Below are 19,603 nucleotides of genomic sequence, written 5' to 3' on the forward strand. Positions count from 1 at the left end.
CAAGAATTAACATTTCGTGATCTCCCTTTTAAAGTAGTTCATAATCAATTTACTTATCTTGGGATTACAGTCACAAGGAAGTTTAAAGATCTCTTTCGTGAAAATTTTGACAATCTTTCATATACTATAAAACAGAGTCTGTTACAATGGTCACCTCTATCTATGTCTTTGGTAGGTCGTATCAATGTTGTTAAAATGTATGTTCTCCCTAAACTCTTATATTTATTTCAATCAATCCCAATTTTTATTCCTAAATTTTTTTTTGATTCCTTAGACTCTATTATTTTGTCATATCTGTGGAAGAATAAGCGCTCTAGAATTAATAAAGTTTATCTCCAAAAATCTAAAAAAGAGGGTGGCATGGCTTTACCTAACTTTTGTTTATATTATTGGGCAGCCAATATACGTTGTGCTACCTTTTGGTCTTTTTTCCACGGCCAACCCGAGTGCCCTAATTGGGTGGCAATGGAGTTGAGTTCCACTAAAGATTTATCTATCTCTGCACTTCTTGGCTCTGTACTCCCTAGTAGTTTGTCCAGATTAATTGTTAATCCTCTTGTTAGACACACTTTGCGTATATGGGCTCAGTTTAGGAAGTTTTATGGTTTCCATGGTTTTTCCTTTTCTAGCCCTATCTTACATAATCACCTTTTTTTACCTACTACGTATGATTCAGCATTCCATGATTGGTATAGGAAGGGCATTAGACATTTTGAAGATCTTATTGATAATCGCTTCGCATCTTTTCAACAGCTCTCTGCTAAGTTTAATCTGCCCAATGCTCATTTTTTTAGATATCTCCAAATTAGACACTTTATTAATCCTTTAATTCCTAACTTCCCTGAAATGCCTGAGAAAAATGTTATGGATTTCTTTCTTTCTATTGATCCAATAGGTAAAGGTTTTATATCATTTATTCGCGATAAATTAGCATCTTTACGGCGTGCCCCTGTGGATAAAATTAGAATGGCTTGGGAGCATGATTTAAATATCTCCTTATCTGATGAGACTTGGGACTCGATTCTCAAATCGGTTAATTCAACTTCTCTTTGTGCTCGCCATTGCCTTTTACAGTTTAAGATTGTTCATAGAGCCCATATGTCTAAATCTAAACTATCTCGATTTTACCCTAACATTAGTCCTCTCTGTGATAAATGCAAAAGGGGCGAGGCCTCTCTCATTCATATGTACTGGTTTTGTCCTAGCTTGGAGAAATTTTGGAAAGATGTCTTCATAACGTTATCTTATATTCTGAATCACCACCTAGAACCTAACCCTTTAATTGCTTTGTTCGGTTTTTTGGGTGAGACAGATTTACGTCTGAGTTCGACTAAGTGTCGAATATTATCTTTTGCATCTCTCCTGGCTAGACGTTTAATCCTCCTTAGATAGAGGGATGTTGCCCCGCCCACGCATGCTCAATGGCTTAATGATATTATGTCCTGCTTAGACCTTGAAAAAATTCATTATTCAGTTCTTAATTCGGATACAAAGTTCCATAAGGTCTGGGGACCTTTTATTGAGTACTTTCATAACCTTCCTCTTAACTAAGGTTTTGTTTTCAGTCCCTTGCTTTCAGCTCCTTTTCTGTTGGTAGTAGGCATTAATATCTTCTGTTGCTAAGTGTATTTACAGTTTTGGGGGTTTGAATGTCCTGATTTATACTCTCTAGATTGTGTTGTGGTTGGTCTGGAGTTCTTTTTTGTTGCGGGGCTTGGGGAGGATACTAATTTTCCATATCTTCAATTTGGGTGCTTTCTCAATTATCTTCTTTTGTATTATATTATTGTATGTTTATTTTTGCACTGCATTAATGTTCTTCATTTTGATCTGGGTTTTTTTTCATCTGTAGCGATGTAGAAAATGTATAAAAAAACTAATAAAAATAAATAAATAAAACTAGTCAGGTCACACTTGAGAGTATTATCAACAGTTTTGGGCTCCATATTTCAGAAAGCATGTGTTGTCATTGGAAAGTCCAGAGGAAGTTCAAGAGGATGATTCTGGGAAAGAAGAGGTCAACATATGAGGAGCGCTTGGCAGCTTTGGGCCTGTACTCATAGAACACGGAAATCTAGGGCACATTACAGGCCCTTTGGCCCACAATGTTGTGCCAACCATGTAATCTACACCAGAAACTGCCTAGAATTTCCCTACCACATAGTCTAGTATTTTTCTAAGCTCCATGTCTCTTAAAAGATCCTGTTGCATCCACCTCTACCACTGTCACTAGAAGTGCATTCCACACATTCACCACTCCGAATGAAAATCTTACCTCTGACATCCCCCCCCGTACCTACTTCCAAGCGTCTTAAAACTATCTTCCTCATGTTAGCCATTTCAGCCTTGGAAAAAGCCTGTGGCTATCCACATGATCAATGCCTCTCATCATCTCATACACCTCTATCTGGTCACCTCTCATCCTACGATGCTACAAGGAGAAAAGGCCAACTTCACTCAACCTATTCTCATGAGGCTTGCTCTCCAGTCCAGGCAACACCCTTGTAAATCTCCTCTGCATGTTCTCTATAGTATGCACATTCTTCCTGTAGTGAGGTGACTAGAACTGGACACAGTATTCCAAGTGGGGAGTAACTAAGGTCTTGTATAGCTGTGACACTACCTCTCAGCTCCTCAACTCAATTCCATAGTTGATGAATGCCAACACATCATATGCCTTCTTAAGAACACTGTCAACCTATACGGTAGCTTTGAGTGTCCTATGGACATGAACCTCCCTGACCTACCAAAATGAACCTCTTCACACTTATCTGGGTTGAACTGCATCTGTCACTTCTCAGCCCAGTTTTTAAAATTTTTTATTATCAGTCTGGTTCCAATTCACTAGAATTTAGAAGAATGCACTGGGATTTCATTGAAACCTACCGAATTTTGAAAGGACTAGATAAGGTGGATGTGGAGAGGATGTTTCCTGTGGTGGGGGTATCCAGAATGAGAGGGCACAACCTCAAAACTGAGTGGTTTTTAGCCAGAGAATAGTGAATCTGTGGAATGCTCTGGCACAGACTGCGGTTGAGGCCAAATCCATGGGTATATTTAAGCCAGAAGTTGATTGTTTCTTGATCAGTCAGGGCATCAAAAGATATGGCGAGAAGGCAGATGGATGGTGTTGAGTGGGATCTGGCATCAGCCATGATAGAATGGTGGAGCAGACTCAATGGGTTGAATTGCCTAATTCTGCTCCTTTGTCTTGTAGTCTTATAACCATATAACACAGAACAATTACAGCACGGAAACAGGCCATCTCGGCCCTTCTAGTCCATGCCGAACGCTTACTCTCACCTAGTCCCACCTACCTGCACTCAGCCCATAACCCTCCATTCCTTTCCTGTCCATATACCTATCCAGTAGTCTAAATTAAACCATAGGAGCAGAATTAGGCCATCTGGTCCATCAAGTCTGTTCCACCATCCCATCATGGATGATTTATTATACTTCTCAATGCTATTCTGCTACCTTCTCCCTGTAAGCTTTGACGCTGACTAATCAAGAACCTATCAACCTCTGCTTTATATATACTTAATAACATTAATGCATTCTTTCTCATTTCTATGAGCCCTTCCTTTTTTTAACCACTCAACACACATTAGGGGGAATTTATGAGTACTAATTAACCTCCTAAACCACACCCCTTGTGTAAGGAAACCAAAACACAGGAAACTAAATCGCAGTGGTCTCAGGAAGCACTGAAAATTTCACACTAACACACTGGAATTCATAAATGCAACCAGGTTACTGAAGTTGAGGCAACCACCGCAACACTGTGCTGCCCAAACTAGTGCAGATTCAGAAGTATTAGCAACCACCAGTTCTCCTGCCTGGGTTCTCACCTCCTTGTTTGGTACCTTTTTTATCTGCATTTCAGGCAGAGATTTTGGAAATTACCATTCACTATGTTTTGGTTCCAAATCCACAATGGCTCAAAAATTGTCATATACAATGACAACTTAAAACATAGTTAATGCTTCCCCTAAAATAAGCCTGCTATTGCATACACGACTATACAGGAATATCAAATTACAGATGCAGTTGAAGGCTAAAAATAAAGCACAGTGGATAATTGCAAACAAATCTATTTGTTGGGCCTATTGTAAAAACAAGCCGTGCCAATCCAGCTCCCCATCTTAAACACCTTTAAAATATTTACATAACATTTTAAAAAGAACCCCATTTCATTTCTTAAGGACACATTGAAAACAGTTTAAAATCAAACTACAAGCAAGAATTACACATACAAGTTACAGATTAATTGGTGATTAAGTTCAGGTTAAATTGGGGTTATTGGGTTGCAGGGCAGTGCGGCTCAAAAGGCTGACAAGGCTTCGCCGTACTGTTTCTCTAAATAAAAAATGAATAAATAAAGCAAGAAAAATACTGAGGAGAGGTGCAGCCAAGAAATCAATACTCTACATTGAATCATAATTACCACAAAATAACTTGTATACTGCTTTACTTTGTGAAGACTAAAATTTTAGGTAAATCCAGTTTATGAAACTTACTGCAGCAGATCACCAACCATGAGAAAACATGAACCTCCCCGCATATAGTACAGCCTGCTGCCCAGACTGCAAGTTCTGAAGAACTTAAAATAAGCATTCCCAACCATTGTCTGGGGATGGTAGAAGAGCAGTGGAGCTCATGATAGCAAATGCGGATAATTCCCAAGGAATTTCACAGAGGAAAATTGCTGATTAGAAAGCCACGATAAGCTAGTTTGATTAAGGTTTGAAAAATGGAAGCCAAGAGAACAAGAGGGAGCAGCTGCACCTCATTTACCATCTCTCCCACTCCACTGTACACCACCCAAACACCCTCAGACTCACCATCTCACCTTTTCAATATCTCTTACCATCTCCCCCACACAATGTCCTGGTTTTGCTCCTTCCCAGCCTCTCATCTGCCTCATTCCTCCCCCCCCCACACCCAACTGCTCTTCCTCTTATCATCCTTCATTAATCAATTTTCTCTCCCACTCCATCTTTCAATTTTGCTCACATTATCAAAAAGCCACAAGAAACAAGAGGTCTGAGGTAATATGGGGACCAAAATGGAGCTCATGTTGATGTTGGGGGCCAACATCAAGATTTACTGATATGCACACCAGTTGGTAAATTCAACTCAAAAATGGCTTAACAGTAAGAGATAGGGGGTTGTTTCTAGGGTTAGATGCAAGTGACAAGAAGCGCTGCATAGAGAACAATGCTGGGACCTAGAGTTATTTGTAATGTACGATAGAAAGATAAGCAAGCTTGTTGACTGAGATATATAAATCTATGACGGGTAGTGTAGAAAGAAAGAAAGAAACTTTTTTGAACATCAGTTAGACAAAATTGAAGAATATAGATTTAGGAGTTACACAGCAAAGAGGGGATCTTTGGGGGGGGGGGGGGGGCAGTGTGGTCCTTTTTTACCAAGAGAGCTAAATATACCTTGAATACACTGCATGAGTGGTGGTAGCAAAGTATTTAAATATATGAGAACACTTATTTCAGAAGCTGTGGGCAAAACTCTGGAAGAAGAAATTTATGAAGAGCCTACAGCCTACTGATTAGTGGGACAGGGCGGGCTGAATGGTCTGTTTCTATGCTGTATAACATCACAAATGACTCAAGATATCTAAATGTAGCCATCCTTGCCTTCAGAAGCCAACACATCGCCTGCAATTCCCTATTTGGGGTGGGTATCTTAACTACAGAATATAATCCTCTTCAGTTTGCGTATAAGGAGAAGGTGGGAGTGGAGGATGCTATCACGTATTTGCTGCACAAATCCCTCTCTCACCTGGATGGGGTCAGTGGTGCTGTGAGGATTACATTCCTGGACTTCTCTAGTGCCTTTAACACCATCCAGCCCAAAATCTTAAGGCACAAACTAACGGAGATGGGAGTAGACTCTCACATGGTGGATTGGATAGTGGACTACTTGACAGATAGACCTCAGTATGTGCGGTTGGGAGACTGTAGGTCTGACACGGTGGTCAGCAGCACAGGAGCGCCACAGGGGACCGTGCTCTCTCCGGTCCTGTTCACCCTGTACACATCAGACTTCCAATATAACTCAGAGTCCTGCCATGTGCAGAAGTTCGCTGATGACACGGCCATAGTGGGGTGTGTCAGGAATGGACAGGAGGAAGAGTATAGGAAACTGATACAGGACTTTGTGATATGGTGCAACTCAAACTACCTGCGTCTCAATATCACCAAGACCAAGAAGATGGTGGTGGACTTTAGGAGATCTAGGCCTCATATGGAGCCAGTGATCATTAATGGAGAATGTGTGGAGCAGGTTAAGACCTACAAGTATCTGGGAGTACAGTTAGACGAGAAGCTAGACTGGACTGCCAACACAGATGCCTTGTGCAGGAAGGCACAGAGTCGACTGTACTTCCTTAGAAGGTTGGCGTCATTCAATGTTTGTAGTGAGATGCTGAAGATGTTCTATAGGTCAGTTGTGGAGAGCGCCCTCTTCTTTGTGGTGGCGTGTTGGGGAGGCAGCATTAAGAAGAGGGACGCCTCACGTCTTAATAAGCTGGTAAGGAAGGCTCTGTCGTGGGCAAAGTACTGGAGAGTATTACATCGGTAGCAGAGCGAAGGGCGCTGAGTAGGCTACGGTCAATTATGGAAAACCCTGAACATCCTCTACATAGCACCATCCGGAGACAGAGAAGCAGTTTCAGCGACAGGTTGCTATCGATGCAATGCTCCTCAGACAGGATGAAGAGATCAATACTCCCCAATGCCATTCGGCTTTACAATTCAACCGCCAGGAGTAAGATAGGTTAAAGTGCCGGGGTTAGGACTCAATGTATTTAAGTAAACTACTTAAGAACTTTTTAAAAGCTATTATTAATGCTTTTTGAGAGGGTGATTTTAGATGCATATCATATTTTTACTGAGTTAAGTATTGTATGTAATTAGTTTTGCTACAATAAGTGTATGGGACATTGGAAAAAATGTTGAATTTCCCCATGGGGATGAATAAAGTATCTATCTATCTATCTAATGAAGTTACTCTAAATAAAGGAGCAGCAATATTATTGAATCACAGAAACAAGAGCAATGGGCCCTTCAAGCTCATTGTCTTTTTGCCTGCCTAATTACCCCATTTGCCTACTATACATTAGGTCTGTATCCTTCTACGATTATCTATTTCAGTGCAAGTCTAAGTGCTTCCAAAACATAACTGTATCTGATTCCACCAGTGCCTGACTGTGAATTCCAGATTTGAACCTCTCCTCCTCCAGGTCCCCCTTAAATCATTTTCCACTCACCTTAAACTTAGGTCCTTTTGTTTTTGATATTCCTACCATGGGAAAAGGACATTTCTGCCTCATAATCTGATAACTTGATCTGGTTACCCCCTTAGTCTCCTTTGCTCCACAGAAAATGAGCTGAATTAATCCAATATTGGGAATTAGAATTTGCTGGGATGAGATACTGCTTAAATAGGATTTTAAGATGCAGCTGCTTCAGCTCTCTGTGGCGCATGTAAATGGTACAAGCTGATCAACTTCAAGAAACTGAACTACATTCAGGTGTGGGCAGCAATACATTTAGAGACAATTTTATCTCTGAAGGCTCCTTTCATGAATGCAGGCTCAGATCCAAGCATTCTAATGGGGGGGGGGGGGGGGGGGGGTGGTAAACAGCCAGACGTTATGGTATCTATACTGGTACCGATGACATAGATAAGAAAAGGAATAAGGTCCTGAAGAAGAAGTATAGGGAGCTAGATTGAAGATGTTTCAAAAGGGTTTGGGAAGAAGGTAGATGAGGTGGGGAAAATGGAATTGCAAATCACGGATTATATCACAATTGCAAAAAAGGGGGGATATTGTGGAGGGATTGTCTGCTGAGTCAATGTGGATGGAAGTCAGAAACAGGCAGCAATCTCTCTGTTGGTAGTGGTCCGACAACACCTTGACCTCATAGCAAAAGAGACATTGAAGAACAGATCAAGAGGCAACTAAAAAAGTTGTTCCCATGGGGAATTTCATCTTACTTAATTCTGATTGGCAACTCCTACATGCAGAAGGTCCAGATGGGGCAGAGTTTGTTAGGTATATCCAGGAAGGATCTCTGACTCAATATGTAGACAGGCTGACTGGAGGAGAAGCCCTACTGGATTTGGTGCAAGGCAATAAACCTGATCAGGTGTCATATCTCTCAGTGGGAAAGTGTTTTGGAGACAGTGAATACAACTACCTGATCTTTTGTATAGCATTGGAAAAGGATAGGAGCAGACATTATGGAAACATTTTAATTAAAGAGGGAAATTATGCTTTTAGGCAGGAACTTGGGAGCATAATTTAGGTATGGATACACTCAGGTATATGTAAATGTAGAACATTGTTTAAAGAGCATGTGGCTCTGGAAAGGTTTGTCACATTGATGCGGGGAAAGGAGGGTGAAGGAACCACGGTTGACAAGAAATATGAAACATCTAGTCAAGAGGAAAAAAGTTTATTTCAAGTACAGGAAACAAGGATCAGACAGAGCTCTAGAGAGTTACAAGGTAGCCAGGAAGGGGCTGAAGAATGGACAAGAAGGGGGCATGGAAAGGCCCTGAAGAATAGGATTAAGAAAAACCTGAAGGCTTTCTACATAAAGGTGACAAACAGGAGGATGACTTGAGTGAGGGAAGGACTCAGGATCATGGAAAAAGAGGAAACGTGTTTGCAGATGGAGGAGGCAAGGGAGGTCCTAAAATGAAGTCTTTGCTTCAATATTCACCACTGAGAGGATCCTGGATGCTTATGAAGACAGCATAAAACAGACCAATGTGCTCGAACTTGTTGACGTCAAGAGAGAGGATGTGCTGGAACTTTTGAAAAACATTAGATCACAAGACCACGAGACACAGGATCATTCAGCACAAAGTCTGCTCTGCCATTTGATCATGGCTGATTTATTGTCCTTCTCAACCCCATTTTCCTGCCTTCTCCCTGTAACCTTTCATCCCCTTACTAATCAAAAAAACAATCAATTACTGCTTAAAAATACCAATGCCTTGGTCTGCATGGACATCTCTAGCAATGAATTCCACAGATTCATCACCTTCTGGCTAATAGAATTCCTCATCACTGTTTTAAAGAGATGTTCTTGTTTTCTGAGGCTGTGCCTTCTGTTCTTTGACACCCCACTATTGGGATCACCCTCTCAACATCCACTCAAGGACTTTCAACAGGTTTCAATAAGACCCCTCCCCATTATTCTAAACTCCTGCGAGTACAGGACCAGAGCCCCATAAATCACTCCTCAAACATCAACATTTTCATTCCCGGGATCATTCTTGTGAATCTCCCCGAATCCTCTCAAATTCTTTATTAGACAAGGGGCCAAACTGCTAAAAATACTCCAGATGTGGTCAGATCAATACTTAACAAAGCCTCAGCTTATATATCTTTGCTTTTATACAATCATAATCAGAGAAAAATACAGCACAGGCCCTTCGACCCACCTAGTCTGTGCTAAAACATTTAAACTGCCTACCCTTATCAACCTGCACCAAGACCAGAGCCCTCCATACCTCTGCCATTTATGCACCTATTCAAACATTTCTTAAATGTTGAAATTGAACTTGCCTGCACCACTTGCGCTGACAGCTCGTTCCACACTCACAATCCTGAAAGTTTCCTCTCATGTTCCCCATAAACTTTTCACTTTCAACCTAAACCTATGACCTCAAGTTTCCTCAGTGGAAAATGTCTGCTTGCATTTACCTGATCTATACCACTCAATTTTACATATCTTTATCAAATCTTCCCTCAATCTTCCACATTCCAAAAAATAAAGTCCTAACCTATTCAATGTTTCCTTATAACTTGGGTCTCTCAGTCCTGGCAATGTCCTTGTAAATTTTCTCTGTACTCATTCAACCTTATTTTCATCTTTCAGTTTAAGATGGCATTACTGAAGGTGAGTGACAGCTTACTGGTAGGCCAAAAGGCAACAAATTTAATGAAAAATATTATTAACAACATCTTTTCTGAAAAATTGTAGTAAACCATCACCACAAACAATGAAGAAGTGAGCTAAGATGAAGCTGGTTGGAGAGGTGAGCCATGTTGGCACATTGCAAACCCCAACATGCTCACAGATGGAGTTAGAGTGAGTAATTTGGAGAGGAGTAGTCAAGGCAGAGGTATTTCGATGCCCATCCAACTAACCCTGATGCAAAGTTGATCATTCTAAGTGCCAAGCCAATTTGGCGAGGTTGAGAATGGCTTCCAGCTGGGTGGCAAGGTCTAGGGCCAGACTGTTTCGCTGCAGCAGGGCCAGGGTCCTAATGCGATGGATGAGCCACTGGTTGGAGAACTTAAACACCAGCCCAGATAGACTGGAAATGCAGGGTGTCAAGACCAGAGGTGAGGGTCGGGCCAATTCCGCACATTGGCTGTGGCTGCCCCAGCTGCTGTGCTTTGTGGCTGCAAGCTTCGCAGCAATTTACCCCACAAATATGATGCTTTGGGCCTACCCAGGGAATTTGGATCAAAGGACTCAATTTGATTCGGAATGCTGTTGCTCACTTCCATTGCTTGCACGATTTGTGTTTGTTTCTCTTTCCCTGTGCATTTGGGGGTGTTGAACTTTACTTTTTTTTTAAATTGGGTTCTTCCGAGTTTCTTGCTTTGTGGGTGCCTGTAAGCAGACAATTCTCAAGGTTTATAATTGATAAATACATTGATAATAAATGTACCTTGAATCTTTCCTGCAGGTAGGTGACCAAAACTGCACACAAAACTCCAAATTAGGCCTCACCAATGTCTAATAACACTTCAACATAACATTCTAATCTTCTACGCTCAAATTATGAAGGCCAAAAGCTTTCTTTACTACACTATCCACCTGTGTTGTCACTCTCAATGAATTAGGGACCAATATTCCCAGATTCCTTGGTTTGACAGCACTCCTCTGTCCCATTATTCACTGTCCAAGACCTAACCTGGTTGGTCCTACCTAAGTGCAACACTTCACACTTGTCTACATTAGATTCACTGAGCTTATTTCAGAAGGCAAAACTGCAGTCAATAAACAATAGTCTGACATAGGTATTTTTACTATCCAGCTGCCCTGGAGATGAGTGTGGGGCCAGGGAGATGGTGTCTGCAGCAGACCTTTTCTGGCAATAGGCAAATTACACTGGATTGAGGTTGTATGAAAAGCTGGAGTTGAGGCATATCATGACCAGTCTCACCAAGCATTTCATGATGGTAAATGTCAGAACCACTGGGCGATAGACATCAAGGAACTTTATTTTGTTTCTTTTGTGTACTGGGATAATTAGCGTCTTCTTAAAGCAGGAGGGAACAACAGCTGGAAATAGGGAGAGATTAAAAATATCCCAAGAAAATCAAAGGTCACTGGCCTCAATGACTTCAGGCCAGTTGCAGTCACATCAGCCAAAGACTTTTGAAAGGCTGGTCAAGTCATTTCTCAAATCCATAACTCAAAATTGTCTAGATCTGCTATGGTTCACCTACAAAGCCAACAGGTCCACTGATGAAGTACAGACAATGGTCCGGACTCCTTGCTACAGTATAGATTACAAGCAGTTAATCTGATCAAACCCCTCCCAACCCTCCTCCACCCCCCAACATGAGGTTGTTTTGAGAGTCTTGGCAAGCACATCCCACTCAGCACTGGAGTGCCAAAGGGGCATGTTCTCTCCCCTCTCCTATTTTAGCTATACAACAATGATTGTGTCACCAATGATCCACCAGTTAAATGGATAAATTTATGGATAACACCACTGTCAAGGGACTAATCACTAGGGGTGATGGATAAAAGAACCACCAGGAAGTAAATAAACAAGTGTCGTGGTGCAATCACAACAACTTGGAGCTGAATGCCCTTAAAACTGAGGTGATGCATATCGATTTCAGGAGAAATGTACCTCCATGCAATCCACTCATTACCAACACTATGGTGAGCACCATTTCAGCAATCAGGGTTCCGGGCATCATTATTTCACAGGACCCCACATGGGAGAACCAGATCACCTCTATTAATAATAAGGTTTGGTACAGGATGTACTTCTCGCAGCAGTTGCTAAAATTCCATCTTGTCCAGAACATACAGGTGTAATTCTACTCAACCATCATAGAGAGCATCTTCACATCAGCCATTACAGTCTTGTTTTTTGCAAAATACTCTCAGTAAACTGGAATGTATCTCAGCATCATTCCGTCTTCCTCAAAAAAAAACAGGAGCCACCCCAGTTCCTCTGCCCAACTGCCAAGACGTTCAATACAATGTGCATCCTTAAATGTTGAGCTCCCACCTTTTCCCATAAAGTCTTGCTAAGGTTTATCTGCCAGATTTTCTTTCCATTAAGAAACACAACTTACTACTGATAAAGTCAAAACACATTGATAACTGAATGCAAATAATCTTGGGCTTGGTCAGTGAAAATGACATTTAAAACTGGCAATATACAGAAGGAGATGTAAAGTGGTTTATTATCCTCAAATGTACTGAGGTAAAGTGAAAGACTTATATTCCATAGAACCATAGAACATTACAGCACAGAAACAGGCCTTTTGGCTCTTCTTGGCTGTGCTGAACCATTTTTCTGCTTAGTCCCACTGACCTGCACCTGGCCCATATTCCTCCATACACCTCTCATCCATGTACCTGTCCAAGTTTTCCTTAAATGTTAAAAGTGAGCTCACATTTACTACTTCATCTGGCAGCTTATTCCACACTCGCACCACTCTGTGTGAAAAAGCCCCCCCCCCCCAATGTTCCCTTTAAACTTTTCCCCCTTCACCCTTAACGTGTGTCCTCTCGTTTTTTTTTCTCCCTTAGCCTCAGTGGAAAAAGCCTGCTTGCATTCACTCTATCTATACCCATCATAATTTTATATACCTCTATCAAGTCTCCCCTCATTCTTCTACACTCTAGGGAATAAAGTCCTAACCTAACCTATTCCTAACCTAAGTAAATGGCAGGATACTTGGTAGCGTGAAGGAGCAGAGAGATCTGGGGATACATGTCCACAGATCCCTGAAATTTGCCTCAAAGGTAGATAGGGTAGTTAAGAAAGATTATGGGGTGTTAGCTTTCATAAGTCAAGGGATAGAGTTTAAGAGACGCGATGTAATGATGCAGCTCTATAAAACTCTAGTTAGGCCATACTTGGAGTACTGTGTCCAGTGCTGGTCACCTCAGTATAGGAAGGATGTGGAAGCATTGGAAAGGGTACAGAGGAGATTTACCAGGATGCTGCCTGGTTTAGAGAGTATGGATTATGATCAGAGATTAAGGGAGCTAGGGCTTTACTCTCTGGAGAGGAGGAGGATGAGAGGAGACATGATAGAGGTGTACAAGATATTGAGGAATAAACAGCCAGCACCTCTTCCCCCGGGGCACCACTGCTCAGTACATGGCTTTAAGGTAAGGGGAGGGAAGTTCAAGGGGGATATTAGATTAAGGTTATTCACTCAGAGAGTGGTTGGTGCGTGGAATGCACTGCCTGAGTCAGTGGTGGAGGCAGATACACTAGTGAAATTTAAGAGACTACTAGACAGGTATATGGAGGAATTTAAGGTGGGGGGTTATATGGGAGGCAGGGTTTGAGGGTCGGCACAACATTGTGGGCCGAAGAGCCTGTAATGTGCTGTACTATTCCATGTTCTAGTCAACCTTTCTCTGTAACTCAGCTTCTCAAGTCCCGGCAGCATCCTTGTAAACCTTCTCTGCACTCGTTCAACCTTATTAATATCCTTCCTGTAATTCGGTGACCAAAACTGCACACAATACTCCAAATTCGGCCTCATCAATGCCTTATACAACCTCACCATAACATTCCAACACTTATACTCAGTACTTTGATTTATAAAGGCCAATGCACCAAAAGCTCTCTTTACTACCTGTGACTCCACTTTTAGGGAATTTTGTATCAGTATTCCTAGATTCCTCTGTTCTACTGCGCTCCTCAGTGCCCTACCATTTACCTTGAATGTTCTACCTTCGTTTTTCCTTCCAAAGTGCAATACCTCACACTTGTCTGTATTAAACTCCATCTGCCTTTTTTCAGCCCATTTTTCCAGCTGGTCCAGAACCCTCTGCAAGCTTTGAAAACCTTCCTCACTGTCCACTACACCTCCAATCTTTGTATCATCAGCAAATTTGCTGATCCAATTTACCACATCAACATCCAGATCATTAATATAGATGACAAATAATAATGGACCCAGCACTGATCCCTGTGGCACACCACTAGTCACAGGCCTCCACTCAGAGAAGCAATCCTCCACTACCACTCTCTGACTTCTCCCATTGAGCCAACGTCCAATCCAATTTACCACATCACTATGTGTACTTAGCGACTGAATCTTCCTAACCTCCCATGCGGGACCTTGTCAAAGGCCTTACTGAAGTCCATGTAGACAACATCTACTGCCTTCCCTTCATCCACTTTCCTTGTAACCTCCTCGAAAAACTCTTAATAGATTTGTTAAACATGACCTACCACAAACAAAGCTATGTTGACTCTCCCTGTCTATCCAAATACTTGTAGATTCCATCTCTTAGGACTCCTTCCAATATTTACCTACTACCGACGTCAAACTTACTGGCCTATAATTTCCCGGATTACTTTTAGAATCTTTTTTAAACAATGGAACAACATGAGCTATCCTCCAATCCTCCGGGACCTCACCCGTAGATACTGACATTTTAAATATATCTGCCAGGGCCCCTACAACTTCAACACTAGTCTCCTTCAAGGTCCGAGGGAATACCCTGTCAGGTCCAGGGGATTCATCTACTCTGATTTGCCTCAAGACAGCAAGCACCTCCTCCTCTTCAAACTGTATAGGTTCCATGACCTCACTACTTGTTTGCCTTATTTCCATGCCAGTTTCCTTAGTAAATACAGATGCAAAAAACCCATTTAAGATCTCCCCCTTTTATTTTGGTTCCATACATAGCCTACCACTCTGATCTTCAAGAGGACCAATTTTATCCCTTACTATCCTTTTCCATGTGATTCATACTGCACATCTCCTTATAATACATTCCAGTAATACAAGAGAAAACAATAAAAATTCAGAGTAAAATGTTACAATAAGAGAATGTACAGTACAGGTAGAAAATAAAGTGCATGGCCATTTTGTCAAATCTTTGCTGAGAAACATCATGGACTCCATCTCTGAGAAAAATCGGTCACTGAAGATAATATGTATGGGATTGTTCACGTCAGATTGAATTTGCTAGGAAATCCTCAATTCAGCTGAACCACACAAAAAAAAATCAAATGACTATGGTTATCTCAAAAACTATTATTTTAGATGATTATATGCCACTAATATATTCCAAAAGAACTGCCACAACCATAAAAATCCAATTTTCATTGGGTCCACAGCCCTGGGGTTGCATGATATACATTTTTTCAAACCTCAGCAAACTGAGTTAGCTTCACAGCCTGATATCCCTTCTCAACTCCCTTTTACAATGGCATAACAGTGGCATTTTCTGATGCTTTTTTTAAAAAAAAATGCTGGCCAGTTTAGAGAACCAAGTTACATTTATTCAAATGGGTTCATATGAATCTTTCAATTTGTTTGGACTTTGGCTATCTATAGTTTTCTAAATGATGCATCACAATCAAGGTATAATGCTGCAAAGAAACTGACTTTTCAACTCGAGTTTTTTGATCAGCAATTCTTAATGAAAATTCACAAGTGTATTGGATCCCAACTCACCTATTATTAACTTGATTTTCTTGAACAAAGGGATAGCAGGTTATCAAGTAGCTTGGAATAGGTGGACCTTCAACACCACAACCACTTCCATCACTTTGGAGTGCCATAGAAACAGTCGCCTCAATACCCTTCTTTTGGGGTATGAATGGCTCTACCTCTGCTGACAGCTGGATATCCTAAATGAAATGGTAAAAAAAAGCCATTATTTTTACAAATACAATATTAAAGACATGCACACATACTATAGAAGCTAATTCCATATAATACATTCTACTTTTCAAATAAAATTTATAATAGTATTATATTTTGTTATATAAAACAATCAAATATATTACAGCCTTCATATGAAAATCATTAGCAGACAGTAAACAAAGTAGTATTCAACTCTATGAATATTCCCTGCAGGCACATCAATCTGCAAGATTAAGGTATCTTAAAAAAAAAGTTTTGTATCTGTCATAGGTTAGTTTAATTGAAGGTTGACCATAAAATGCAGTAAAGCATTTAGAAAAACAGACTTGCAGAAGATAAACCATTCGATTGACTCAGGTGATGTCACAAATATCTGCAATTTGATCTTCATTCCTTCTAGTTAGATGAAAATCAGATATGTTCACAAGACAAACGACAAATTCAGAATCAGAATTAGGTTTAATATTAAAAAAAAAGTATGAGGTAGTGATCATGGGTTCAATGCCCGTTCAGAAATCTGAAGACAAAGGGGAAGAAGCTGCTCCTAAAATCATTGAGTGCGTCTTACGGCTCCTGAATCTCTTCCCTGATAACAATGAGAAAAGGGCATGTCCTGAGTGATGCACGTCTTTAATGATAGAAGCCACCTCCTTGAAGCATCACTCCTTGAAAAAGTCCTGGATGCTGGAGAAGCTAGTGCCCACAATGGAGTAAAATGAGTTCATAACTTTCCGCAGCTGATTTCAATCCTGTGCAGTGACGCAGTGACACCCTCATACCAGATGGTGATGCAACCAGTTAGAATGCTCTCCATGGTACATCTGTAGAAATTTGAAATAAATTGAATTGACTTTATTTCTTACAACCTTCATACATGAGTAGATCCTTACATTACGTCTCCGTCTGAAAGTGCAATTTAGAGCAATTTTTAATAAACAGTATGTACAACAGGACAGTCAATATAGATAGAAATACAATTTTATCAGCCTGATGGAAGCTGTCTCGGAGCACGTTGCTCCTGGCTTTTATGCTGTTGGTATCGTTTCTCGGATAGAAGCAGCTGGAATAAATTGTGTTTGGGGTGACTCGGTTCCCCAATGATCCTTCGGGCCCTTTTTACACACCTGTCTGTAAATGTCCTGAACAGTGGGGAGTTCACATCTACAGATGCACTGGGCTGCTCACACCAATCTCTGCAGAGTCCTGCACTTGAGGGAAGTACAGTTCCCATACCAGGCAGTGGTGCAGCCAGCCAGGATGCCCCCAATTGTGCCCCTGTAGAAAGTCCTTAGGATTTGGGTATTCATGCCAAACTTCTTCAACCATCTGAGGTGAAAGAGGTGCTGTTGTGCTTTCACCATATATGGACCACGTGAGATCCACGGTGATGTGAATGCCAAGGAACTTAAAGCCGTTCGCCTTCTGAACCCCAGAAGTCAATAGGGGTTAGCCTGTCTCCATTCCTCCTGTAGTGTACAATCGGTTCCTTTATTTTTGCAACAATGAGGGAGAGGTTGTTCTCTTGACACATCTGTGTCACAATGATGACTTCTTCCCTGTTTGCTGCCTCATTATTATTTGCTTATACAAACATCCCCAACATGTACCAGGCAGAGCCCCGCCCCCACCTCAGTTACTCAGACCACATCTCTGTTATGCTAATCCCAGCATACACACTGCTTGTCAGGCACTCCAGACCAGTTCAGAAGCAGGTGAAACCCTGGCCAGCAGGAGCCATCTCTGCTCTTCAAGACTGCCTTGAGCACACTGACTGACATATGTTCAGGGAGGCTGCAATCGATGGCGACTCTACCAACTTCGAGAGTACACAATCAGTGACCAGCTAAATCAGCAAGTGCATTGATTATGTTACTCTGTCCAAGACACGCGCTAACCAGAAGCCATGGATGACCGCAGAGGAGCGTGCACTGCTGAGGACCTGCGACTCCGCCTTCAGAGCAGGTGACAAGGCAGCTCTAACAACAGCGAGGGCCAAACTGTCCCGAGTCATCAGAGGGGCAAAGCGTGCACACGCCCAGCTAATCCAGGACAGCAGCGACACATGGCACATGTGGAAGGGCATCCAGGACATCAATTATAGGATAACATCACCTCACTGTGCAGGTGATGCCTCCCTTCCCAATGCACTGAATAACTTCTACACCCAGTTTGAGGCGAAAAATGACGTGGTGGTGAGGAAGTCCACCCCTCCAACAAATGACCAGGTGCTGTATCTCACCGTGGATAATGTGAGAAGAACCCTGTGCAGTGTCAACCCACGGAAGGCTGCTGGACCAGACAACATCCCTGGTAAGAGTGTTCAGAAGATGTGCAGACCAGCTAGCAGATGTTCTCACTGACATCTTTAACATCTCCCTGAGCAGCACCACTGTTCCAATGTGCTTCAAGGCCGTCACCATCGTCCCCATGCCGAAGAAGTCTTCAGTGTCCTGCCTAAATGACTACCGTCCCGTTGCACTTACATCCATCATCATGAAGTGTTTCAAGAGGCTCATCATGAGGCATATCAAGACCCTCCTCACTGGACCCCCTGCAGTTTGTGTACCGTCCCAACCGCTCACCATTGCCACCACCCTCCACCTGGCCCTAACCCACCTAGACAAATCAGATACATACGTTCGGATGTTATTCATACAGTTCAGTTCAGCATTCAACACAATAATCCCTCAGAAACTGATTGGAAAGCTGAGCCTATTGGGCTTGAACACCTCCCTCTGCAACTGGATCCTAGACTTCCTGACTGGGAGACCTCAGTCAGTCCAGATCGGGAGCAGCAGCTCCAACACCATCACACTGAGCACGGGGCTCCCCAGGGCTGCGTGCTCAGTCCACTGCTGTTCACTCTGCTGACCCACGACTGTGCTGCAACACACAGCTCGAACCACGTCATCAAATTTGCCAATGACATGACCGTGGTGGGTCTCATCAGCAAGAACGACAAGTCAGCTTACAGATAGGAGGTGCAGCGGCTAACGGACTGGTGCAGAGCCAACAACCTGTCTCTTAATGTGAACAAAAGAGATGGTTGTTGACTTTAGGAGGGCATGGAGCGACCACTCCCCGCTGAACATAGACAGCTCCTCGGTAGAGATCGTTAAGAGCACCAAATTTCTTGGTGTTCACCTGGCGGAGAAACTCACCTTGTCCCTTAACACCAGCTCCATAGCAAAGAAAGCCCAGCAGCGTCTCTACTTTTTGCGAAGGCTGAGGAAAGTCCATCTCCCACTCCCCCATCCTCATCACAATCTACAAGGGTTGTATTGAGAGCATCCTGAGCAGCTGCATCACTGCCTGGTTTGGAATTGCACCATCTCGGATTGCAAGACCCTGCGGTGAATGGTGAGGTCAGCTGAGATCATCATCGGGGTCTCTCTTCCCACCATCACGGAAATTTACACTACACGCTGCATCCGCAAAGGAAACAGCATTATGAAGGACCCCACGCACCCCTCATACAATCTCTTCTCCCTCCTGCTGTCTGGGAAAGGGCTCCGAAGCATTCGGGCTTTGACGACCAGACTATGTAACAGTTTCTTCCTCCAAGCTATCAGACTCCTCAATACCCAGAGCCTGGACTGACATCTTGCCCTATTGTCCTGTTTATTATTTATTGTAATGCCTGCACTGTTTTTGTGCACTTTACGCAGTCCTGTGTAGGTC

The 19,603-nt window shown here is 42.2% G+C and overlaps 1 protein-coding gene across 7 annotated transcripts in view; it reads right to left on the reverse strand.

Moving 5' to 3' along the window:
- Positions 1-19,603, reverse strand: part of secisbp2l (SECIS binding protein 2-like) — a 197,699-nt gene that overhangs the window by 103,725 nt on the left and 74,371 nt on the right. For all 7 annotated transcript variants that reach the window (XM_073032863.1, XM_073032859.1, XM_073032858.1 and 4 more), the window contains one exon: positions 15,731-15,906. In XM_073032863.1, the coding sequence (XP_072888964.1) occupies positions 15,731-15,906 (176 nt within the window). The remainder of the gene's footprint in view (positions 1-15,730; positions 15,907-19,603) is intronic.

Source organism: Hemitrygon akajei, chromosome 30 (assembly GCF_048418815.1).
Source record: "Hemitrygon akajei chromosome 30, sHemAka1.3, whole genome shotgun sequence".
In the NCBI taxonomy this organism is placed as follows: domain Eukaryota; kingdom Metazoa; phylum Chordata; class Chondrichthyes; order Myliobatiformes; family Dasyatidae; genus Hemitrygon; species Hemitrygon akajei.